Source organism: Phoca vitulina, unplaced genomic scaffold, assembly GCF_004348235.1.
Source record: "Phoca vitulina isolate PV1807 unplaced genomic scaffold, GSC_HSeal_1.0 scaffold91, whole genome shotgun sequence".
NCBI classification, from domain to species: Eukaryota; Metazoa; Chordata; class Mammalia; order Carnivora; family Phocidae; genus Phoca; species Phoca vitulina.
In genome coordinates, this window is record NW_022589794.1 from 2,396,182 (window position 1) to 2,420,843 (window position 24,662).

Here is a 24,662-nt window from a genome sequence, read left to right on the forward strand (position 1 = left end):
GTCGGGGCGCTGCTGCCCACCCGGTGAGGGGACACGGCGTCTCCGCGTGCCTGCGGGCGGCGCCTCTCTGAGAGGTGACGAGGTGTGCCATCTGGTCGTGGGCGCCTCTTTTTCGTTACGGTCTGTCTTTTCCACGTCAGTTTGCAGGCGTGGGTTGTGTGTCCCACAGGGGGCTTCTCTGTGGTCACATGCATCACAGTGGCCCCCTCCCGGCGCATGCCGTGTGTTTCCAGTCTCTTTGTGGGGCCTTCTGGGGAACAGGCGTTCTTAATTTTAGCGTAGTTGGATTTATCAGTCTTATTTTAAAAAAATCCCTTTTTACCTCAAGATCATGAGGTGGTTTTCCTGTTTGTCCACAGATTTTTTATTTTACTCGCATATCGATGTCTCCGATCCATCAAGAATAAGCTTTTGTCTCTTGTGTGGAATAAGAGTGCAATTTTTTTTCTTTTCTTTTTCTTTCTCCAAAACGGATCCCAGTCGTCCTGGCACCATTTGAAAGGCCGGTCTTTGCCCCAGCTGGCCCCGGCCAGCTCAGATGGCAGGCAAGTTTGTGGAGCGTAGGCTCTTTCCCGAGCTCTGTGGTGCGGCCGGTCCGCCCGCGTGTCCTTGGGCTCCGTGGTCGTTCCCGAGAGCTGGCTAGGGGGTCCTTGCACCTTAGTCTTCTCAGGACGTCCTTGGCTGCCTCGGGTCTCTTCCCGGTCCGCCTCAGGATCCGCTCATCCAGTTTCAGATGGACATCCATGGGGACTGGTGGCCTGGAGTCAGGGTGATAGCCGACACGTGCATCTTGACGAAGCTGAGCTTTTCTGTCCCTGATCGCAGCGTACCTGTCCGTCCGTTCGCGCAGGTCGCCTTCGAGAGCCTCCAGGGACATTTTATGATTGTGTATTTTTTTGTGAGGTTAATATCTAGGTGCTTTGTTTCAAAGTTGTAGTGAGTGGTGTGTTTGCTGAGTTTGGGAGTGCAGCTCCCAGGGAGCTCACCCCCCGTGGGCGTGGCCTCTCGGCCTCCGGAGAGCCGCTCTGCCTGTCTAACCGGGGCCCTCTTGCTGCGCTCCTTGCAGGGAGCGATGGATTTAGACGTTCTGCTGCGGGCGCCCCGCATGTTTGTGCTCTGGAAGGGAGCCCCTCCTCCTGCGCGGCTGTTCCCTCCACGGCTCCGGCGCTCCTCGGGGCCTCCTCGGGGCCCTCTTTGTGTTCTTGCTGCTGCGGCTTTCCAAGGACAGTGTGGGCCTCCAGTGAGTCGGAGTCCGTGGGCGGAAACGGAGGAACCCGGCTGGGAGTCTGTTCGGGCAAGCTCTTTCTGCAGAAGGGATCGCAACCTTTTTACATGCTTTTTACAGCATTTTTTTGCTTTATTTTTGTTTGACTTTTATTTGATGTTTCCTCTTTTTCGTATTACCAATTATTTCCCGTTGATGGTGTTTTTATTATTATATTTATGAGGTTATAGCTTTTACTTTTCATTTATGAGATTATTTTAGAAATCTTAAAAATTCTTTTATGAGTAAAAATTGAGTTTTTTCATGCCATGTCCAAGATTCTCATATTTATAAAGAAAGTGCCTTAGACCCAGTATCAGTAACGGGCAATAGTTACTTTTGGAAAAAACTAACTGCAGGAGGGCTGCAGCTTTGTTTTCTTCCCAGCTGGTTGCCACTCTGGTGTGAGCTAACCCCCTTTCTTCCCGCGATCCTTTCCAGCTGAATTGCCCCTAATCGATTTGATGAAATTGTACGAAGGAGCTTTTCTGCCCAGTTTCCAGTGGCCGCAACCTAAGCCTGACAGTGAGGAGGCGAGTGAAGAAGAAGGTCTGTGTTGACATCTTTCAAGAACTCACCCATAAAGCAAAAGCCAAAATACGCAGAGGAAGGGTGTTCTTACAACAGGATTTAAGTCACCTTCATTTCCTTTTAGTCTGAAGGAAGAAAAATATGCGAGCGATTATGTGGGGGCACCTGGGTGGCTCAGTAGGTTGAGCGTCTGACTCTTGATCTCAGCTCAGGTCTTGATCTCAGGGTTGTGAGATGGAACCCATGTTGGGCTCCATGCTCGGCGTGGACCCTACTTAAAAAAACAAAAAGTAAATAAAATGAAATAAAAATATGCAAGTACGTTTAACGTGTAATTTTGTATTGCTAGGGTTTGGTTAAATTCTGTGCTTTTTATTTTCATTTATTAATTTGGCACAATTGTAAGAGTACTCGACTTGTAAACGATGTAGAAATATTTTTCTCCACATTTATAAAAGTCATTGTTCTACAGACGTAGATTTTTATTATATATATTCAGCGTAGGCTATGTTTGTTTAATGGGCTAGTTTTGAGGAGTTTATTTTACTTTGATTAGATGATCTAAACAAATACACACCAAAAAAAGTCTATTTTTCCTTGTTTTCATTCCACTTGTTCTGATCATTAGACACAGGTTCCTGTGAGCAGAGAAGCTAGGGGCTGGCAGGGCCAGAGGATGGGCTGGTGGCCTCCTTGCTTCCTGGTCCTTAGAGACGCCTGTGACTTTCCCCTTCCCTGGTGTTGGAGGGGTGGTCACTAAGCCCTTAGATGCCCCTACATCTACAGGCGATAGCAGCTCCTGGTTCGCTACAGCTTCTCCATCTTCACCTGAGGGCTTTCCAGAATGCTCCTATGTGGGATGGCTTCGTGGGAGTTTATATTGATCTGGGGAGTATTCTTAGGTATATAAAGTGGATTAAAAACAAAACAAAAGGAAAATACTCCATTTGAAATATTTGGACTCTGTCAACTTTTTCCCTTTTATTTTTTTTCATAAATGATAAGTAGGCTCATAAAACTGTTGCAGCCACTGCAAATCTGTTTTTCTCTTGTTCACAGATGTGGAAGACGCCCCGGGTGATCGAGAGAGCCGGAAGGACGTGGTTCTCATAGAATCGCTGTTCATCATGGACCAGTTCAAAGCTGCAGAGAGAATGACTATTGGGAACCCTCATACAAAGGACATCGCGGAGGTGACCGCTGTGGCCGAAGCTGTCCTGCCCAAGGGCAGTGCCCGGGTCAGCCCCACGGTGAGGCACCGAGCTGCCACATGGGGGGCGGTGTCTTTGTGAGGCTGAGCAAAGGCTTGGTACTTGCCCATAGCTCTGTCCCAGCTGCAGAAGTAGTCAGGAAAAGCGAATACTGGCCTTGCTGCTGCTTTCATCTCTAGATCTTTTCTGTGGTGCTCTAGTAGGCTCACCATTTGACTGATTTGACTTCGCGTTGCAGAAAAATTTCGGATGATTATTTTGAGAAGTGTGTATTTGGCCCGTGTGTTGCTGCAGGTGAAATTGAATGCCCCATCTCTGTTGTACGGTGCGCTCAGAGATTACCAGAAGATTGGCCTGGACTGGCTGGCCAAACTCTACCGGAAGAACCTCAATGGCATATTGGCAGATGAAGCTGGGCTTGGTAAAACAGTACAGATCATTGCTTTTTTTGCCCACCTAGCTTGCAATGAAGGTAAGAGCTTGTCTTTCTGAGGAGTACGTACTTGCTAAGACTGCCTCTTGGCAGTGCATCTGGCGTGAGGGTGGGAAGTGGCCTTTCTTTTTGCTCCTTTGCCCTGTGCTCTGGTGCAAGACCCAGGAGAACAGAGCTCAGGAATACTCATTGCATGAACAAGTGAAAAACTTGTTGGCAGTTAACACTAGATCGAGCAACTCACTGTTACTCAAAATCCAGCACACTGTGAGGCCCACCAGGCTGTGACTGGTCTGTGTGACTCCAGTGTCCCCTGCCAGCCAACACCTGTGTGCCGAGCAGCTTTGGCCACGTGTCAGCCTTCCCCGTGCAGCAGTGACGTGCACCCCTTGCCTCCCGGCCGGGCTCCACCACCCACAGCACTTCTGCCCCACTGCTGGGGTTCCTCAGGGGGTGCTGTCTGGACCTTGCTCGGGCCCGGCAGCTGGACCGCAGCAGACACAGAGTGCCTGCCTCTCCTGCAACGGGCTGTCCACCCCTGGACTCTCTGAGCTCACGTGACATTGGTTCAGGCCCCGTGGCCTCTGTATTGGCATGTTCAGGGATCTGCCCCCGCACATGCCCTCCTCTGTCTGTGGGCCAGGTGCCTGCCTTGTTTCCTGCTCTGTGCCTTTGAGGGTTGTAGAAGGGCGTGTGCTTGTGTCCCTAACACAGGACAGGTCTTATATGCAGGCGACCCTGGAACAACGTGGTGGTCGTGGGCACTGACCTCCCACGCAGATAACAGTCCACGTATAACTCGTGCCTTGCCCGTAGCTTAACTACTGATAGTTAACTGTTGACCAGAAGCCGTCCTGATAACACAAACAGGTGACTAATATGTATTTTGTATGTTCTATGTATTATGTAGCATGTTCTTACAATAAAGTCAGGGTAAAGAAAATGTCATTAGGAATATCACAAGGAAGAGAACATACAGTACTGTACATATTGAAAAAAATCTGCGGGGGCTTGCGTTGCCCCGTGTGGTTCATACTCATGTTGTTCATGGGTCAGCTGTAGTGTTTCTCTTGCAAAGGGAGTGTTTCCAGATGCAGGCTGAGTGGGCTCCTGGATAGCCGACCAGAAGAGCATACACGTTCTCTTCCCCTTTGTGGAGTTTCACAAGCCAGGAGGGGACTCTTTAAATTAGGGAGGTGGCATCCTGCCACGGGCCTCATGGAAACCACCGACATTCAGCAGACCTATGAGATGGGGTGTGCAGAGGGTGATGAGCACCCCCCCGCCCCCGACCCGGGGAAGCTTCTTCCTCCCTCTCCCCTGGCTTGCTGCGCCTTTCCCTCACCATCACTAGCTAGCAGCGCCTCCTTTTGCCCTCTGTGTGAAAAGCTTCATCAATCTCAGTTTTTATTTTCTTTTACTTTTTTTTTTTTTTTTTTTTTTTTAAAGATTTTATTTGAGCAAGAGAGAGCATGAGTGGGCAGGCAGAGGGAGAAGCAGACTCTCCGCGGAGCAGGGAGCCCGATGCGGGGCTCGATTCCAGGATCCTGGGATCATGACCTGAGCCGAAGGCAGACGCTTAACGACTGAGCCACCCAGGCGCCTCCTCAGTTTTTAAATACAAATGGATTGACATCACGGCTCCTGATTTTCTTGCATTAATTTGTTTCTGTTTTCTGGCCCAGTGTCATGAAATTTTCAGAGTAGCACTTTAAAATCTGTTTTAATAGGTACAGTTACTTCAAAGTACCACCTGGCCTTACTGTCTTATTGTTTAGGTGGAAAAATTGTCCATTACTGTGTTTAGAATAGTAAGAAATTGGAAGCAGCCTACACTTCCAAAAACAGGGGCTCTTAGTTCATCAGTTGAACAAGTGAATGTGTAAGTCCCTCCAAGTCTAGGTACTGCCTGGTGCCCGTGCTGCCCCAGGCACCGGCCTGGGCACGAGGGTGAGGCTGTGAGCAGAGCAGAGCCCCTCCCTCAGGAGGCCCATGCTGGGCCCCGGCAGTGTCAGGGATAAGGGGCCTTGCAGAAAGCCAGACGTGGAACGATGTTCTAAATGCTGGTTTTTAAAAAATCGTGGTTCTCCTTGGGGGGGGGGGGGGGGAAGGGCATCTGGGGTTGATTTGCATCTCTTTTCTCATGGTGTGCGCCTGCTAAAGAGTTTTTGTCCTCTTGCATCTGTTTACATCCTTGTTCACGTCCCTCCTGGGTGGTTCTTCTGTAAGCCCAGGAGGCCGTGCTCTGCGCGCGAGCGGGACTGGCCACGGCCGCGTGTCCTGCATGTGGCCTTTCCAAGTCTGCCATCTCTGTCTCAACGTGGTGTCCATCTCATTTACAGCACTGAAGTGGAGATTTGTCTTGTGTGTATTCTAACAATTTGAAACATTATTTTTTGGAATACTGAAGTTGAAACTGTCCACTTTGGGGTGGTTTGGGTGTGTTCTGACTGGAGACTGAGCCAACGTGCCTCACTTGGCGGCCGCCCTGGGGGGCTCCAGGCCGGGTCCGAACGCCCAGTCGGCGTGCTTCCTTCGCTTTCTGGGCACTGTTCTCATAGATGCGCGTTCTTCCCTGAGCTCACTGTGGGATTCACTGTGCGTTTGAGTAAATGCTCACTTTCTTCCGTCCCCTCAGCGGCTCTTTGTTGAGCACCACCCGTGTGTCAGGCCTCCGCCCCTCGGCCGCAGCTCTGGTGGTTGCGTGGTAGGGAGGAGGACGCCTCTGCGTCATGCCTGGGGCCTTCCCGTGTGTACCTGCCACACGTCTCTGGTCAGCATAGCGCCGGTTGTCCGGACTTGTCAGGTGGTTTTGGTTAAAGAGGAAAGTTCTGTCTTTTCTCTCCTTTGTAGGTAACTGGGGCCCTCATCTTGTGGTCGTGAGAGGCTGTAACATCCTCAAATGGGAGCTCGAGCTGAAGCGTTGGTGCCCTGGGCTCAAAACCCTCTTATATGTTGGCAGCCACAGAGAACTGAAAGCCAAGAGACAGGTATTTTATCTTAAACGTGAAATAAAACTGGACAGGAGTGATCTTCTCCGTATGGAAGACAGATTTCAGAATGTCGAGATGTGTTTATTTGTGTACTTGTCACAAACCCCTGGTTGGTGAGACACTGGGCCTTCAGGGCGTTCCTAGGTTTGGAGCCCCTTGAAAGCACGGCCTGCCCTGCGAGGAGAGCCCCGTGCACGGCGCTCCTCCCACGCCCGGCCGTGGCCGCTTTCCTTCCGGAGCCATCCCTCCCCCCCGTAGGCCCAGTGAGCGCCACAGGCGTGGACGGGAACTTGCGGTGTGCCCCGAGTTCTGAGCTGGGGTCTCGTGAGGTGCCTCCCACGGGAACACCCCGCAGGCCTACGGGTGACGCGCAGGCCGGCCACGGGAGCAGGGCCGGCCGGGGTTTCTTCTTCCCGCCCGGTTCTGTCCAGCACCAGATTCTGAGTGAAAGTGTACCAGAGGCCACGGTTTTCCATTGAAGATAAACGTTTGCCTCCTTGTTAGACTGTTGTGTTGAGTAGTAGTTACTGGAGAAGCGAGTACCTTGAGATGTAGTTTCTGTTTCCCTGTTTCTGAGAAGCTCGCAGAGCGGTGTGTTGCAGCGCGGGTGCTCCTGCCTGTCGGCCCCGTCTCAGTAGTTTCCTTGCTCGGGTTGCATCCCATGAAAGCTGGTTCCCCTTCGTGACGCTCTGGTGACCTGTTCTCCAGAAACCACAGCTCATGCCCCAGAGCAGCTTCTCGGTTTGTGTTCACGAGCGCCGTAGACTCCCTGCAGGACAGGGTCCTGAGCACACGAGCTCTGCCGTCCGATGCGCGGCCGGGAGCGGGCCGTGGCGGGCGGCGCGGTCGGGGCGGCGCAGGGTAAGCGGCGGCAGGCTGTGCGCCCGGAGGGGGCTGCCGCAGGTGAAGCCTGGTCTGTGCTGCAGGAGTGGACGGAGCCCCACAGCTTCAACGTGTGCATCGCGCCCTACAAGCAGTTCTTCCGGGGCTACGCGGCCTTCACGCGCGTGCGGTGGCGCTGCCTGGTCATCGACGAGATGCAGCGTGTCCGCGGCATGACCGAGAGGCACTGGGAGGCCGTGTTCTCCCTGAGGAGGTCTGACCCGCACGCCCCGCTCGGGGTCCTGGGTGTGGCTGGCGGAGGGGTGCGTGTGGTCGCTCAGTGCGTGGGGGCCGCAGGCGCCTTCCCGGAGGCCCTGTGAGCCCGTCGTTCCTGTCCTTGAATGTCTGCACGGGAAGCGCGCCTGTGGCCAGCTTCCCGGGGTGCCATGGGTGCTGTCGCCTCTCGCTCTCCCGCAGCCAGCAGCGCCTGCTCCTGATCGACGCGCCCCTGCACAACACCTTCCTGGAGCTCTGGACCATGGTGCACTTCCTCATCCCCGGCATCTCCAGGCCCTACCTGCACCTGCCCCTGAAGGCCCCGAATGACGAGAACCAGGACTACTACCACAAAGTGGTCATCCGGCTGCACCGGGTACGTGCGGGCGGCGGCCGCGGGCTGGGTGTGGCGACGTCGTCTGGGAAAGGGGACGACGCACGCTGGTGTTCTTCTCAGGTGACACAGCCCTTTATCTTGAGGAGGACTAAGAGAGACGTGGAGAAGCAGCTGACGAAGAAGTACGAGCATGTGCTGAAATGCCGCCTGTCGAGTCGGCAGAAGGCCTTGTACGAGGACGTGATCCTGCAGCCCGGGTAAGCCGGCTTCGCGCCTGCGGGTCCTGCCCAGCTGGGGGCGCTGGGCCTCTGCCCTCGCGCGGCCCTCTGCGGGGACGGCGTCTGGAACCTGCGCTCTCCCGGGCTCCGTGAGCCTGCCCGCCTTCCCGGGGCTCTGCCCCTGCCCCTGCCCCAGCACCGGCCTGGCTCCCAGCCCGCTCCCTGAATTCATGGGTGAGGCTCGTGGTGTTTCAGTCGGGGCTCACGCAGGCCGCACATGCCGCCTGAGTGGCTGGGTCTCTCCTCCCGGGGTGGCTGCCCTGAGGCTGCACGTGCTGGTCTTGCTGGGCCCCCTGGGCGCCATCCCCCCCTGGGCATCGCAACCTCACACTCATAACATCGTTGGGACCGTGTCTGCGTTGGTTTTGCCCTTCACGTTGGTTTTTTTGGGTTAGGTTTGGAGAATTTTAGGACAGAACCTAAGTGTGCATTCTTACTCCCTGGTTCGGTGTCTCGGTCCCTGAGAAATGGCATCAGTGGCGCCATGGTGGCCGAGTGTTTCCGCGGGCAGTAGGATCTGCGGAGCCCTCCGCGCCGGGCCGGGCCCGCGTGTGGTGCGAGCAGCCTGCAGCGTGGGCAGGGCAGGCTGTCGGGCAGCTCCCCGTCCGGATGCTGGCTGGAGGTTAGGAAGGGCCGGGTCGGTGGAGGGCGCTGCTCTCCTGCGGAAGGAGCCCCGTGCTCATCCGTCGGGCTCCCCTTGGCGTTCCTTCGCCAGGAGCAGACGGCATTCTCAGGATCTCCGGGCCGTCGCTCTTCAGGGCTGGGCCATGGGCATGCTGGGCTTGCCTTGGGAGCGGGCGGGTGCCGACGTCAGTCCTGCCTGTGGATGTGGGGTGCTGGTGACCGCACACCTAGGCTGTCGTGTGGCTTCTGCTCCCGATGGAGCAGCAGGAAGTGACTGTCCCTCTTTGTGTCTCTGGGCCTCTTTTCCCCTGAACCTGTCAAGTCGAACGGGAAGTGTTGAGCTCATCTCTTCTGAGCTCACGTTAGCTCCTGATGACGGGTATCTCTCGCTGCATGTTGATGTGATGGTCTGGGGTCTTCGAGGGGGCTCTGAGCTTCACTTTGGTCACTGTGTGGTGGCCGCGTCTCATGTTCCTGCCGTCGGGAGGTGCACCCTCTTCTCGGCAGACCTCGTCTCCCCCTCCCTCCTGGGGGCCCCGCAGACCTGCTGTGTGAGCCTCTTCTCCTCCGGGGCTTCTCTCGGGGTCCTGGGTCTCACTTGTGCTTCAGTCTTTTGTTCGGAAGCGTGTCCTTGTGCAGACAGGTGTGACTTTAGATACCCTCCTCCCCCCCACCCCGCTCTCCAGAGCCGAGCCTGCGGCCTGTGTGCGCATCTCCCTCCCGCTTAGCCCCTGTGCCGTGGCTGAGAGCTGCCTGTGTGGGCTTCTGCTGGCTTCCGGCACAGCCTGCCTACCGCCGCGCTCCCGAGTGGCCCACACTCTCCCATGGCTGCTGGGGCTGTCCCTGGAGCGTTGCAGACCTGCTCTCACCAGGGCGTCCCCAGAGCCCTTGCTCTCCAGACTGTCCTGTCCTGGAGCACAGTAACCCGTCACCCTGCTGCTCCCTTGGAAGGCTGGCCGTTCTCTCTGCCACCGCCTGTGCCTCCATCCCACCGCCTCTGCCCCCGGGTCTCTGTGGATCAGCCTGCCTCCCATCCTGTGCTGCATGGCTCCTTTCCCTAACCTGCTGGGGACACTGTGCCCTCCTCCTCACCTGGAGACCCTGGAGGTCTCTGCTTAGACTGTGTTTCCTGCGTGGTCCTGGTCCGCACGCGGTTAGCCTGTGTGTCTGCCTTCTTCATGGCTGCAGGGCCGGGGCTGGCGTCCCACCTGAGGGCCCTTTCATTCCCCTGGGTCAGGTGCTCTCGCCCTGGTGCCCTCCCCCGCTCCACGGCACTCCACACCATGGGGCGGAAATCTGTCACTGCTGTCCACGTCGAGTGTCGTCCTCCGCTGGGAGGGGAAGCTCGGAGGGAGAGCTGTGTGCCCATCTGACCCCCACTCCTGGCTCCCTGGCCCCCCAGCCTGTTTTGGGGGGACAGTGAGTGACTCGGAGAGTCAGAGCCACGTGGAGAGCAGTTGGGACCTGAGTGTTGTGAGGGAACTCGTTACTAAGCAGAACCGGGGAGAGCGAGGCAGTTGTGTGTTCTGGACTCAGCAGCGCACACGGTACACACGCCAATGGCAGTGCTGGTGTTTCTTCCTGAGAGCAGAACGCAGGAGGCGCTGAAGAGCGGGCACTTTGTGGACGTGCTGAGCATCCTGCTGCGGCTGCAGAGGATCTGTAACCACCCTGGGCTGGTGGAGCCCCGGCTCCCGGAGTCGTCCTACACGGCGGGGCCACTGCAGTACCGCTCTGCCTCCCTCATCCTCAAGGCGCTCGACGGAGACTCCTGGAAGGTACGTGTCTGCCCGACGTCGGTTCCACACGCGTCGCAGCTACCGTGGTTCCGGGAGGTTGCTTTCCACGTGCTCATCCTGCGTTTTGGAATTGCCTGGTGCTGGGCGGCCTTCGGCTGACACGGGGTCTGCATCTGCAGTTGGCCTGAGGGAGACAAGCCCTGGCTCGGAAATAGCAGGGGAGGGGTTCCTAGTATCGCGTGTGCTGTCGGAGCGTGGGAAACGGCATGGCGTGCGGGATGTTTGGAGGGGAGCTTGGTCCCCACCGCGGTGAGGCCTGTTGAGGACACGTGGGTGTCTCAGCGAGCGCCGTCATGGGCCACTCTCGTGTCTTCGGTGAGGTCCTCTTCCTGAGTTGTGCACATTTGCGGGGCCCTGCTGTGTGCTCTGGGCCTAGAGTCCTCGTGCCCCCCAACCTGCGCACTGGCTGGGGGGCTTCGGGCTGAGTGCCCTCAGGACAGGGATAATCATGCACTTCCATGGCCGTGGTGTGTGTCGAATCCATGGGAAGAACCTTATGTGTGTCTGGCTTCCGAGAACTGGGTGTGTGTTATGTTGTGGTGTTTATTCTCATTTGTTCGGCAAGCCTTGAGGCGTGCTCGGTGTCTGGTAGTTTTCCAGCCACTGGGACAGCAGCGAGTAAGACAGCGGAAACTGCCTGCATTCATCACCGCTGATTCCGGAATATTCGTCATTGCCAAGAGAGAACCCACAGACATGAGCCATCCCTCCCGTTCCCCCCGCCCCGCCCCGCCCCAGGCAGCCCCGTACCTGACCTGCCTCGTGAGTCCACCTGTTCTGGACTTTGCGTACGGATGGAATCCCTCACCATGTGGTCCTCGTGTCTGGCTTACTTCACAGAGCGTAGTGCTTTCAGAGTTCATCCGGGTGGTGGCGTGTGTCCCAATCTCCCTCCTTTCTAAGGCTGACTCGTGTTCCCCGGTGTGGAAGGATCGTGTTGATCTGGTCATCAGTTAACAAACTTGGGTTGCTTCCACATTTTGGCCGTTGTGAGTAGTGTCACTGCGGACGTTGACGGACTAGCTTTGTGTGGATGTAGGTTCCATGTTTCTCACGCACGTGTCAGGTGTGGAATTGCAGGGTCATGTGCCTACTCCGTGTTTAACCTTTTGAAGATCGGTCGGGCGGTTTTCACACCCCCACACGTGTACAAGGACATGGGAGGGCTCTTCAGCACCTGCCGTCGTCCTCTTTGATGCTCGACGTCGCAGCTGAAGTGCGACTGTGCTTTCTCGTTAGAGAAGCACGTGGGGGTGCTGGGCACGTGGGGCGTCTGCCCCAGCTGGGGATTCAGGCAGTGTGTCCGGTCCCTCACCCTCCTAAGCACAGCTTGGCGGTGCTGCTGAAGCAGCCCCAGGATGCGGGAGGTGTGGGAGGGGTCTTGTGGGCAGGAGGTCCGGCTGCTCTGCCCGGTGCATGCTCAGTGTGTCCTGCCCGTTGGAATGCGCGTCCCCACGGCTCTGGATCGAGTGACATGATGCGTGCCCACCTGTGCTTCCCCGTTACGTGTGGGTCTCTGCCCCAAGGTGCCCCTTGTTGACATGGCCTGGCTCTCACCCTGTCCGGACCCCCCTCCCTCTCTGCCGAGTCCAGTCTCTTTCCAAGCATTGCCTTCTCCATTCACACTGCCACGTGGGGGTGCTCCTAACGATGGGGACACTGAGACATGATGCGGTCCAGCAGCCTGCCCGAGCCCCGGAATGGCGTCAGGACGCGTCCCGGGGGGCAAGGCTGTGCGGGCCTGGCCGTCCTATCAGGGATGTGCTTGGGTTCCCATTTTCCTCCGGTCTCCCAGAGCAAAACTTTGCTGTTTTTGTCCTTAGGAAACAGATCTCTCTATATTTGATCTTATCGGCTTAGAGAATAAAATGACTCGCCACGAAGCAGAATTGCTGTGTAAGAAGAAGGTGACACGGAAACTCATGGACGAGCTGTTCACGGCGCCAGCCCCGTCGGGCAGGCCGGCAGCCCTGAGACTGAAGCCCAGCAGGTGCGTGGCCTGGAGCATTGCCTCCTGTCACCAGAGTCCCCAGCTGGGTCCTGGCTGGCCCTCAGTCAGCCGCAGGGTTGGTGATGTTCCCCTCCCTGGAAGAACCCAGCCCCACAGCCCCTCACGGAGACCTGGGATGTGTGGCGGGAGCTCACACGAGGACCCGGCTGTGGCTGGGGGGAAGAAACGGCCGTTCTCTCGCTGGGTTGCCTCCTTCTGGAGTCTCTGCTGGTGTCCCTAGTGTCTGTGGGGCAGCTCATTGCATGGGGTCTGTGTGGACGGTCTGCACCCCGGGTGGGACGGTGCGGCCCCTCGCCCTCCTAAGGACAGCCTGGTGGTGCTGGTGAAGCAGCCCCGGGATGCGGGAGGTGTGGGAGGGGTCTGTGTGGGGACGAGGTCCGGCTGCTCTGCCCGGTGCATGCTCTGGTGGCCGCTGTCTCGGGGCGAGGGTGCACTGTGGGTGGTGGGCAGAGGGCTCCACCCCTGACAGCAGCACGGGGACTTCTGAAGGATGCCGGAGTTTGTAGGTGCCACCTGGCTGGGAGGGGCAGAACGCATTAAATGATTAAGTGGAAATAAATGACTTAATAAGACAGGTTAAATCTAGCAAGTTGGAAATACACAACATCTCATGGTTGGGTTGAAAATGAGAAAGAAACAAGAAAATAAGGAGTTTAGAGAGAAGGGGCCAGCTGTGCAGATTGGTGCCCATTGCTGTTGCCTGTTCTGCACGGGCCCTCCCCACCGCCACCAGCCTGATGCTCGCGGGGGCCTGCGGCGCCCCGTTAGGTCCGCACGTGGGCCGGTGGAGCTGCGGTTCTCTCGGGCTGGCCTGGCTCCAGGTCGTCGGCTTTCTCCTGGCTGTCTCTAGCTGGTGCCTTGCACGGGGGATTTGAAAATAGACAATTCCCGCCGTTACGGTTTTCCAGGTAAAAGGGTTCCAAAGAGCGTTGTGTGGTAACACCCGAAACGGCAGCCATGGGCGTGGGTCCCCGTTTGCGGTGTTAGCCCGTCGCCTTCAAGGCGCCGGTACCGCTTCCGGCCACCGTGACCTGTGCTGTCTTGTCACTTGATTGTTGGACATGGCTTCCCGCCCACTCCACTTGCACTCTACACAGGAGCGCCGTGTCCCCCAGCCTCGGGGTAGACGTTGCCACTTTGTGTCCCGAGGGTGGTCACATGGGGTGCACCTCCCCCGGACCCATGCTGAGCTTCTCGGTGCCCGTTTGGAGCCCCAGCCCCTCTCTGAGCTGCACCGGGAGTCAGGACCCTCACCATCTCTAGCAGCCCGAGCCCCCTGTGTCTCAGTGGCGCACACGCCTTCTTGCCAGGTTGTTTCAGCCCGTGCAGTACGGACAGAAGCCCGAGGGTCGCACTGTGGCTTTCCCCAGCACACACCCGGCCCGGACAGCAGCCTCTGCCACAGCCGCGGCCACTCCGCAGGGCCACGTGCGAGGACGGCCACCGATTGCCACGTTCTCTGCAAATCCAGATGCAAAAGGTATGCCTCACGTGCCGGCGTGCCCTCGGGGTTACCGAGGGTGTTTGTGGACGGAGCCTGGCACTTCCCCGCCCCTCGGGACGGGCTGCCTGCTCCAGGCTCTGCTGAACACACCTCACGTGGCTTGCCCAGGAGTTTCAGGCCTTTTGGTTTCTTGAAACTGGAGTTTTTCCCTGAACAAGACGCTGCGGTCTTGGTCGAGTCGCTGTTGGCATGCTGCTGAAGGCGGGCCTCGGCGAAGGCCCTGTTACGCAGGGATGCGCGTGTCCGACTGTGCACGGCAGCTCAGGAAGGCTGCTCTCGAGTTTGGGGCCCCACTTGCACGTAGTCCGACTGTCACTGAAGAAGGGTAGGGTTGACTGGCAGAAGGTAACGGGACGGTGTTCCAGCCTCCGCCACTGGGTCCTCCGCGTCCGGCCTGCGTGCACGGCAGCGCTGCCCTGGGCATGCGGGTGGGGCGCGGCCCCGTCGGACCGGCTGGCTGCCCGCACTGTGAGCCCTGCGGAAGCGGACCACGTGGCCTGCTGATGAACTCGGAGAACACCGCACAGCAGATAGAAAGTTCCGTTTCACCCCATAAACCACCCCCCCACCCCTTTTCCTAAGAGAGGGCTTCTCATCTGAGAGACTTTAATGAAATGTTTGTTTTGTTTCTTTGAAATTCGGGTTTAAAATAACTGCATTTCGTGAAGAACCTCTAACGGCTTTGCACAAACAAACCTTATCGATTGCAGTGGCGGCAGCCCCGTTTCAGACCTCCCAGGCCTCCACCGGCGCTCCCGCTCCGAGACAGCCGCCCGCCTCGACCTCCAGCGCAGCACCTAGCCCAGCCCATCCTGCGAAACCGCGGGCCCCGCCCCCGCCCCCGCCCCAGGCCCCCTCGCACCCGGCGGGGCAGAGCGCGCTGCCTCAGGGGCTGGTGCTCACCTCGCAGGCTCAGGCACGCCTGCCCAGTAAGTGGCCTCGCCCCTCCCGGTCCTGCCACGTCTCTGCCACGGGAAGTTGTGTTCCGATCAGCGTGTGTGAAGAGCCTTGCTGTCCACTCCCTTTGTCTCCCTAAACCCACGCCTGGGCTCTGCCTTTCGCCACGCTGTCGTTTCGGCCCTAGGTGTGCAGAGGGACACCCTCTGCAGGGCCCGCGTCCAGGGCCCTGTCCTCCTCTGTCCTTTCTCCTGATCCCCGGACATCAGCTCTGCTTTCCTCCCACGCATGCTCTGCTGGTGTGCTGACCGCCTCACTTCTCCTTAGCATCAGCCAGAGGCTCGTTCCGTCGGCCACGGGACTCAGCCTGGGGAGCAGGTGGTACTCAGGCGAGAGCCCGTAACGCCCTCGCCAGCGAGGGAACCGGTGCCGGTTGTTAAAAACCACAACTTGTTTTGACTCTTTGGCTTATGATCGCATTTAAGCCTGGAGTGAATTCCTGCTCAGCTGAGACGTCTCCTAATAACTTGGTGATGGAAACGTCACAATATTACTACATTTCGTTAGGCCTTTTTACTGTGACCAGTGTCGTTAGCGTCTTTCCACATCTTTCATGTGCCCCTGCCAATTGTGCTGTAGGAAGTGCCCTCACGCAGACGGTCGTAGCACCGCTGTTCCTCAGACGTGCCCTCGAGCACTTCGTTTGTGGCCATGACCAGTGTGTGGAGGTCTCTCTGGGAAGCTGGGGGGCGGATGTCACGAGGAGACCCCGAGTTCGGGCTGGTCTCTTGTGACGAGGCCTTGCTGCTTCCTCTGCCAGGGAGGGAAGAGTTATGGTCCTGCTGGCTGCCTGGGGGAGGGAGCCCCTGCACGGGTGACGTTTCTGTTTGCCAGGGACAGGGGTTGCGGGGCCGTGCCATGGGAGCTGAGCTTGGGCAGAGCCCCCCGCTGCCCTTCGCTCTGTGTGGATGGAGCAGGGCCGGGGTGTCCTGTCCACACACTTCTCTGCGCCTCCTCCTGTCGTCCCTCCCGTTCACGGCTTCTGGGGGCAGGACCTCTGGATTTTTTCCTGGTCTTCTGCTAACTGTTCTCTGTGTGGTGTCACTAATCGGTCTGGCATGGGTTTCTTTGGGGGGAGCGTTTAGGTTCCATTATCGGCCCCTGGGGGGCAGAACCCTGTGCCCTGGCGTTCACTCAGAGCCTGCGGGCAGTACCTTTCTGAGTCAGGTGCACAGGACTCCATCCCAGTCACGTTTTCACAAACGGTGTGTTAAGCAATGTCGAGTCTGGCATTTCTTCAGTCAGCGTTCTAGATCGAATCCTACAGTCTAGTCCAAGTTAGTGGGAACCTTTCTATCTTACAGCTACGTTTGTGTGATGTGTTTATGCTAGTGACCCGTTCTCACACTCACGGGGTATGAGCTTGTGTACCTCTGTGCACTGAATTGGACACGTACTTTTTCACATTTTGAAAGTTTTCTAAAGAGGTTGATATTAGAAGGGCGCCTGGGTGGCTCAGTTGGTTAAGCGTCTGCCTTCGGCTCAGATCATGATCCTGGAGTCCCGGGATCGAGTCCCGCATCGGGCTCCCTGCTCAGTGGGGAGCCTGCTTCTCCCTCTGACCCTCCCCCCTCTCATGCTCTCTCTCTCTCTCTCTCATTCTCTCTCTCTCTCAAATAAATAAAATCTTAAAAAAAAAAAGGTTGATATTAGAGCTCCAAAGCGTATTACAAATAGATTTCCGCTGTATTTGACGTTTGCTGGTTTTTCATTGGTTGGAGAGAAAAGTAAAATGTTGGTAGTTTGGTTAATTAAGATCTGATATCGAAAATCTCTACCAGTTTTGATTAAATAAATTAACTGTTAAGATCCAATATTAATTTTCTCTTTTCTATTAAAATAATTATTTTCTGAAAGCGTTAGGAAGCAATACCTAAGAAACGTTTCCATGACGCTTCCGTTTACCACAGACGGTCGTTCTGGACGACAAATGGTCGTCACTAGAACAGCTGCAGACTGCTCCCAGAGGTTTTAATCCCGTCTTCCTCTGCATTTCCGCAGGTGGGGAGGTGGTCAAAATAGCCCAGCTGGCTTCCCTGGCGGGGCCGCAGAGCCGGGTCGCCCAGCCAGAGACCCCGGTGACGCTGCAGTTCCAGGGGAACAAGTTCACCTTGTCGCACAGCCAGCTTCGGCAGCTCACCGCCGGCCAGCCCCTGCAGCTACAAGGTAGGGGACAGCGCCCCGTGCCCTGCCATCGGCCTGGCTTCTCCCCTGCCGCTGCCCCTCGGGCACGCCGGGCAGCCCCTGGGAGCTCAGGTGCTTCACCTGGGGACGGCCTGCGTGCCTCCCCTTGTGGGGTGTGGAGGGGGCCGGCCGGGCAGCAAGCAGAAGCACCTGCTTGCCTGTGGTGCATGTGTGCTGCGTAGCTGACGCTGTTTTTTGATAAAATAGGCTCTTTGGGAATGTTGCTCATTTTTATATTTTTTTACTTTTATACTCTTTTAAGTAAGTTCTCTGCCCGGTGTGGGGCTTGAACTCACGACCCCGAGATCAGGAGTCACAGCTCCAGTGGCTAAGCCAGCCAGGTGCCCCAAATATTTCCTATTTTTAAAATCAAAATAGAGATATTTGTTACTTTTTAATTTTAGTGTGAAATAAATTGTCCTAAAAACACCACAGGACTAGCAAATTACGTAGAAGCTGTGTTCTTTCACGTGCAGGTTTTACAGCGTTGACTCCTAGATCAAAGCACGACGTATTCCTGTGGTAACTGCCTTTAACTGCTTTGTCACAAGATGAGCGGTGCGAGGGGCACGCTGGCATTAGCCCTAAGTGACGGGGCGGCAGCGCTGCGAGCCTAGGCCACCCTCGGCACCCACGGCAGCCTCCCTGGACGGGCTGTGTGCGCGCTTGTGAGCCCGCGCTGGGACGCTGCGTGCGGGCGCTGCGAGGTCCCACATGGCAGAGTGGAGGCCCCGGGAGGCCTGCAGCAAAGACAGCTTGTAGTTTGGCCTGACTCCCTGTTCCTTCAGCCCTCTGGCCCCGGGGCAAGGCCGTCTGTCTGCACCTCCGCAGGCTCTGCTTTGCGCGGAACCCAGCTGGGGACGTTCCTCCAGAGCGAGCGATGTCAGGCTTCATCACACGAGAGGCAGAATGCGGCAGGCTCCTTAACCTAAGTGCGAGGCAGCCGCAGCTCTGAGGCCAGAGGATGTTTTTAGATGTTTCTTCATCGGGCTCTACGGGTCAGCGGGCACCCACGTGTGACCCAGAGCTGGGGCTCTCGCCCTGGCACTGGCTTGGGGCCGCAGGCAGGCCTGACAGACCCGTCCTGGGTGCCCCCCACATTGCCCGGAGTCAGGAATGGCAAAGAATAGATGAGCGTTTTCTTGACTTTAAGTAGAAGTGACTATGTTCCTTAGTTTTTCACTCACTGTCAATGAAATACTCTCATTTTTTTCAAGTAACTGAACTCTGCGCTGCCTTGTTGGAGTAAATTTGAATTTGGATTTCTGGTTTGTTGCTTCATTTGTGCCCGTACATGTGGACGTGCGTGTAGCAGGTAGGAGGAGGTGCACGCAGCCCGTGAGTGACGCCTCTTGGTGCTCATGTGGTTGCAGGCAGCGTCCTTCAGATCGTATCCGCCCCGGGGCAGTCCTACCTGCGACCGCCGGGCCCCGTGGTGATGCAGACCATGTCTCAGGCGGGCGCCCTCAGCGCCCTGGGAAGCAAGCCCCCGGCCGGCGGCCCGGGCCCGGCCCCCGTGACGGCGCCAGGTAGAGTATCCTGAGCGGGAGCACTGAGGCGTTGGAGCTTCTTTCTGTGTGACTTTGCTTCTGCGGTAACGGGGAGCTGTTGACGATCTGTGCCCGTGGCGTCTCAGAAGCTGCAGGTCCCGCCCTGACGGTCTCTGCTCTCTGCACACGGGCCGCTGTCAGCCTGCTCTGCTTTCTCTCTCCTTTCCCTCGGAGAGGTACCTGGGATACGACTAGTCTCCACTTGCCTAGATTTTTTTCTTTTTGTTCTGACGAGAAGCTTGGAATCATGAGGAATTTGGTTTGCTGAGGTCACAGGGACATTTAGCGAGCGTGCTAGAATCCCCCCTGGGACAGGTACTGGAGCAGGATTTGGGCCCTTCTCCGTCTGGCCCGTCCGTGGCCTCCTTCCCACCAGGGTCCGGCCCTCCCAGACATGCCCAGCCTTGTGTGGTCTGCTGAGGAGGTTGGGCGGGTGGGCGGGTGGGGTTCGTGGGTGGAAGCAGCAGGGGGACCCCTCCCGACCTGAAGTCCTTGTCCCTGCTCAGCCCCGGTCTCTGTCTTGTCTGTGGTGACACTGGGTGGGGCCGTGCCGTGGGGTCTGGAGGGCAGCATTTCTGTGTCCCAGCTGTGGCACGTGTTTCCCCCTGTGGCTGGTTCTGTTCTCCAGGCCTCCTCCCACCCCACCAGAGCCCGCTGCTGGCACCCGTCCCCCAAGGCAGTAGCCATCCCCCCCCCCACCGTCCCTGAAGGGGCTGTCTCACCCCAGGCCCCTTCAGTCCTCAGTGCCTCCCGTGCAGTCTGTCAGGACACGCGGCTGGCCGCTGGGGCGCGGCAATGGCCCGTCCTGCTTTGGAGGACGAGGGCAGCACTGACCCTGCTGGAGGGGGGCAGGCGGGTGGAGTCCAGGGCATGTGTGGGCGTGTGGGCGTGGCCACGTGGCTGCAGCGCTGTGTGGTGGCATGGAGGAGGACCTCGGGCCTCAGGTGTGCGTGCCGCCTCTGAGCGCACAGGGCACCCACCAGCGGAGAGAGACAGGCCTGTGGCTCGGACGACGACCAGGGAGCGGAGTGCTTTGCGGGCGGTCCTGAATGATTAGGGCTCGAGTCAGTGCGTTGTGAGAGCGAGCTGCCCGAGGACGGGTCTGCAGAGCCACGTAGCTTTGCGTTCTGTCTCCTCCCTCTTTGCAGTTGGTGTGCCTGGGCGAGTGGCGGTCAATCCCCTGGCGGCTGGAGAACCTGGAATGGCCCCCAAACCAGCCTCCCCTGTCGGAGGGCCAACCCAGGTATGGCCCCCACCCACACCGGCACCGCGTGGGGCCCGGGCCCCTCCTTCGCCCTAGGAAGTTGTTTTTCAGAAGCTGTTTGTTGGGGGGACGGTTGTGGTATTTAATGGTGTTGTCGACGTACACGCTTTTGAAAGCACATCATTCCTCTGAATCCCAGAATTTGACTTTAAAAACACATTTCACAGCAAAGGAGATCGGGTTTCGTGATTGCAGAAATCCTCTTCCACGTTTTATGTTCTCGTATCCATCTCCCGGGCATTAGAAATCTCACCGTGTCTGGAGAAACGCTCTTCAGTCAGAGACGCACACCGAGGCACATAGATGCCTCCTTCCTGTGGTGGTCTGCCGTAGAAGGGGACGCGGGTGTCTTCGGTCGCCGTGTGCGAGGGACACCACGGGGCTTGGCGAGACCAGGCCCTGGGCCTCAGTGACCATTTTTAACACTGTTTCCCATGAAGGAGGAGAAGAGCAGACTTCTGAAAGAGCGACTGGACCAGATCTACTTTGTCAACGAGCGGCGCTGCTCGCGAGCCCCCGTCTACGGCAGAGATTTGCTGCAGATTTGTTCCGTGGTCAGCCGAGAACAGACAGCTTGGCCCGGGGCTTCTGACAGCAGTGAGCGGAAGGGGGCCGGGCCAGCGAGCGCTTACGCGTCTCCCTCAGATGGTCAGAAGGACCTGATCTTGACGCTGGCCCAACGGCAGGCCTGCCTGCAGGATGTCATCGACAGGTAGGCAGCCTGCGTGGGTCCCTGTGCTTCGCTCCCCTCCGCGGGCTCCCGCGGGCCTCCAGCACCGCTTGTCGTCCTGTCGTGGAGTCTGTTCCCTTCAGCTTCTCCGCGAGCTAGTCTCAGACGTCTGCCCTGAATCATTTTCTGGGTCTTCAGCTTTGGCACCGGCCGGTCTCTCCACCCTCTGGGAAGGCTGTGTGTCCTCAGGTGGCCTTCTTTTCCCCTGGGCACTGGGCCGGTCCCCGGGATAGCACTTGGGTGAACGTTGGCTGGCCTGGGTGCATTCTGGGTGCGTGGAACAGACCACTCTGTGGTTGATGAGTTTCTCCATGTTGTTCTTTTAAAGTACTGTTTTATTTAAAAACCACATGGAAAACTTCACATTGCATGATGAGAAATGTGTATTTAAGAGCTAAACTCAGAAACTAGCTTTAGGAGAGAAAACAAAAACGGAGATGCTATTGGGCCAGCCCTGCCCCCTGCCCAGCGTGCGTCTTGGCTTCCTCTTTGCCCCACCTAGAGTGTCGGCGCTGTTTGTGCTCCATTCCCTGCTTTGAGCGCAGGTCAGGTCCAGCCTGAGGATGGGTCTTCTGTCCCTCCTCTGCTCTGTGCATGTGGCCGAGTCTCTACTGTGGGGACCGGCAGTGCTCCTGTGGCCCGGCTCGCATCCACCGCCTTAGCGCGCAGAGCCCTTCTGCTGCCCTAAAGCCCTGTGCTCCGCCAGGTTGCCCCTCCCCACGGAACCCTGGTAACCAGCCACCTCTTCACATCCCCGTAGCGGTGCCTTTTCCAGAGCCGTATAGGCTGTGGACTCTTCGGATGGGCTTCTTTCTCTTAGCGAGGGCGGTGAAGGTTCCTGCACAGCTCTCTGTGGCATGACAGCCATTTCTTTTAGCTCCCAGTAATGCTCCCCTGTCTGGATGGGCCAGTCTGTCCATCACGTACTGGAGAACATCTTGGTTCCTTCCAAGTTTCGGCAGTCACGGATGAAGCTGCTGTAAATGTCCACGTGTAGGTGTTTGTGTGAACGTAAATTTCAGTTCATTTGAATAAAAACCAGAAGCGTGATTGTCAGATCATCTGGTGCGAGTGTGTTTCGCTTTGTAAGAGAAGGTCAAGCAGACCAGCCGAGTGGCTGTGCCCCTCTGCGTTCCCAGCAGCAGTGAGCGAGAGCCCCTGTGGCCCCTCGTCCTCGTCACGTCTCTGCGGCCTGTGCTGTGGGTTCTGGCCGTTCTGACGCGTGTGCAGTGGTGTCCCGTGGCTGTTGTAATCTGCATTTCCCTGAGGACATACCACGCGGAGCCTGTTTCCGTAGCTTTTTGCCATGTGCGTCTCTTCTTTGGAGAGGTGTCCGCTAGGGTCTTTGGCCCATTTTTTAAATGGGTTTTCTCATTGTTGGGTTTTAAGAGTTCTTTGTATGTTTTGGATGGCAGTCCTTTGTCAGAGGTGCCTTTCACACTTTCTCATCTGCGGCTCGTCTTCTCGTGTCATTGGCTTTCACACGGCGAAGCGTTTAGGTTTGGTGAAGTCCAGCTCTCCGTCCTCCCACGGGCCGTGCCATCGGGGTTGGGCCTGGAAAGTCATCTTTGACTGTTCCTCTCTCCGGGCCCTGGTCACCCGGGCTCGCCCTGCGTCCTCTTCCAGGGCTCCCTTGTCTGCATTTCACTTTAGATCTACGGTCCAGTCTGAGCTGATGTTTGTGAAGGGATTCGGTCTATGTCTAGATTCATTTTTCCCCCATTTAAAGAATCTCGTATTTCAGAAAATCTTTAAATGTACACAAGCAGAATGATGCAGTGAGCCCCAGCGTACCCATAGCGCCTTCAGCACTTACAGTCTTGTTTCACCTGTTGACGGCCCCAAAGCACAGGCTGTTTGCAACAAGTTCCGGACAAACACGAGTTCCTGTATCAGATTTCGTTGTGCTCTGAAAGAAACACAGTCAGTGTACCATTATCACACCTAAAAAAAGAACAGTTTTTAATACCCCTAAGTGTCTGTTCCACACGCACAGTTTTGGTCGTCTCTTGAATGTTTCTATGGTTCACGTCAAAATCACATAAAGTGAATACGTAGCAGTTGCTGGTACGTGTCGTGTAGCTCCTAATCTGTAGGTTGTGCGTCTAGCTCGCCTTTTTTTTCCTCTTGCAATTTATTTGTTGAGGAAACCTGGTGGTTTTCCCTGTAAAATTTCCCAGAATCTGGATTTGCTGAATTGGTTGCTCAAGGTACAATCTGACATGTTGTTTTGTCCCCTGTGTTGTCTGTAAATTGCTGGATTCAGAGGCTTCATCAAATTTATGTTGGTTGGTGGTTATTTGGGGTTTCTTGTGTAGCGCCGTTAGGAAGCCGGGATGTCTGGCTGAGTCTTTCACGTTCGCGTGTTTGCGTGTGGGTGTCCACTTGTCCCAGCACCGTTTGTTGAGAGATCGTCTCTGCTCTGTGGGGAGAGCTGAGGTGACTGTCCCTCTCTCCGGGCCCTCCGTCCTGTCTGTTGGTCTGTTCCCTCACCAGCACCGCGTTGTCTCGATGATCCCTGTGCCTTTACAGCGAGACCCGGTGCCGGGCAGTGTCCCTCCTCCGGCTTTGTTCTCGTTCGGTACTGTGTGGGTTCTCGTTCCGGCCTGTGGCTTTTCCATGTTAGCCTTAGGTTCAGCGTGTTGGTAATCTACAGAGGAACTGGCTGAGGTTTGGATTAGGATTACACCAAATGTTTAGGTCAGGTCAGGGAGAATGGACATGTTGGCCGTGTAGACTCTTCAGATCAGTGAACGTGGAATTGCTCTCCATTCATTTAGTGCTTTGATTTTGTCCACCCGTGTTTTGGGGCTAGATGGCTTGTTGTTTGCATGTGGTAGGGAGCAAGTCAGGGAAACGCAGCTTGAGCTGACCTCCAGAGCGAGGCTGTCCTGGCGTGGGTGGCATCCAGAGGTCTGGAGGGCGTGTGTCACATGCTGTAATGGCCCATCCGAGTCGTCATTGTGCTGCTGTCAGCAGGGCCCCTTCCTGCTAAGTCTGGCTTCCCTCCTGGTGGCACGTGGCTGTACCAGCTCTGGGGTTCATATTCTCCCCCCAGGCCATCCTGGAGACACAGCACCGGCACCCCCAGATTCCCATCAGAACACACGAGTTGCATGGGGAACGCGCCACCTCTGTGCCCTTTCCTGCAGTCTCGGGGTGCCCTGCGCTGGTTGTTTCCGTCTGGGTGGTGGTCGTTGGCCAGGACTGGCGGGCCCCACTCCCGTGGTTGCTGTGACGGATGGTGTGGGCCAGCAGCCATGTCACCCCGGCGGTGACTGTAATCAGGCACCCCGGCTTTTCTGACCACTCCACCATTGGAAGGTTCTGCCCGCTTCCTTCTTGAGCTGTCGTTCCTGAGACGAGCTGCTGGTGGAGACGCCGTGGGCAGCGCGTGTGACACGGTGCTTTCTGCTTCTCAGGGTGGTGTGTGTGATCCCTCCAGTGGTGGCTGCGCCCCCGTCCTTGTGGGTGGCGAGGCCGCCGTCCCTCTACAGCCACAGGCTGAGGATCCTGCGGCACTGCCTGAGAGAGCACACGGCTCCCTACGCGCAGCAGCTGCGGCGGATGACCGCCCTGCGCTCCCTCCGGTTCCCTGAGCTCAGATTGGTGCAGTTTGACTCAGGTACGGCAGGGTTCCCATCCGCGCTGGCCTTGAGGTGGGCCTGCCTGGCCCTGGGTTATGAGAAACCCGACGTTGTTCCCTCCGTAGGAAAGCTCGAAGCTTTAGCCATCTTACTTCAGAAGCTGAAGTCTGAGGGGCGTCGAGTGCTGATCTTGTCCCAGATGGTTCTCATGCTGGACATTTTAGAAATGTTCTTGAACTTCCATTACCTCACCTACATCAGGATCGATGAAAACGCCAATAGCGAGCAACGGCAGGTAAGGAAGAGG

The 24,662-nt window shown here is 56.9% G+C and overlaps 1 protein-coding gene across 4 annotated transcripts in view; it reads left to right on the forward strand.

Annotated features, from left to right (window-relative positions):
• EP400 (E1A binding protein p400) overlaps positions 1-24,662 on the forward strand; it is a 97,160-nt gene that overhangs the window by 36,086 nt on the left and 36,412 nt on the right. For all 4 annotated transcript variants that reach the window (XM_032396306.1, XM_032396305.1, XM_032396307.1 and 1 more), the window contains 17 exons: positions 1,706-1,813; positions 2,855-3,045; positions 3,301-3,478; positions 6,293-6,429; positions 7,359-7,528; positions 7,732-7,906; positions 7,988-8,124; positions 10,361-10,547; positions 12,392-12,558; positions 13,890-14,059; positions 14,794-15,012; positions 17,042-17,206; positions 18,598-18,753; positions 19,923-20,017; positions 20,479-20,750; positions 24,191-24,393; positions 24,481-24,650. In XM_032396306.1, the coding sequence (XP_032252197.1) occupies positions 1,706-1,813; positions 2,855-3,045; positions 3,301-3,478; positions 6,293-6,429; positions 7,359-7,528; positions 7,732-7,906; positions 7,988-8,124; positions 10,361-10,547; positions 12,392-12,558; positions 13,890-14,059; positions 14,794-15,012; positions 17,042-17,206; positions 18,598-18,753; positions 19,923-20,017; positions 20,479-20,750; positions 24,191-24,393; positions 24,481-24,650 (2,900 nt within the window). The remainder of the gene's footprint in view (positions 1-1,705; positions 1,814-2,854; positions 3,046-3,300; positions 3,479-6,292; positions 6,430-7,358; positions 7,529-7,731; positions 7,907-7,987; positions 8,125-10,360; positions 10,548-12,391; positions 12,559-13,889; positions 14,060-14,793; positions 15,013-17,041; positions 17,207-18,597; positions 18,754-19,922; positions 20,018-20,478; positions 20,751-24,190; positions 24,394-24,480; positions 24,651-24,662) is intronic.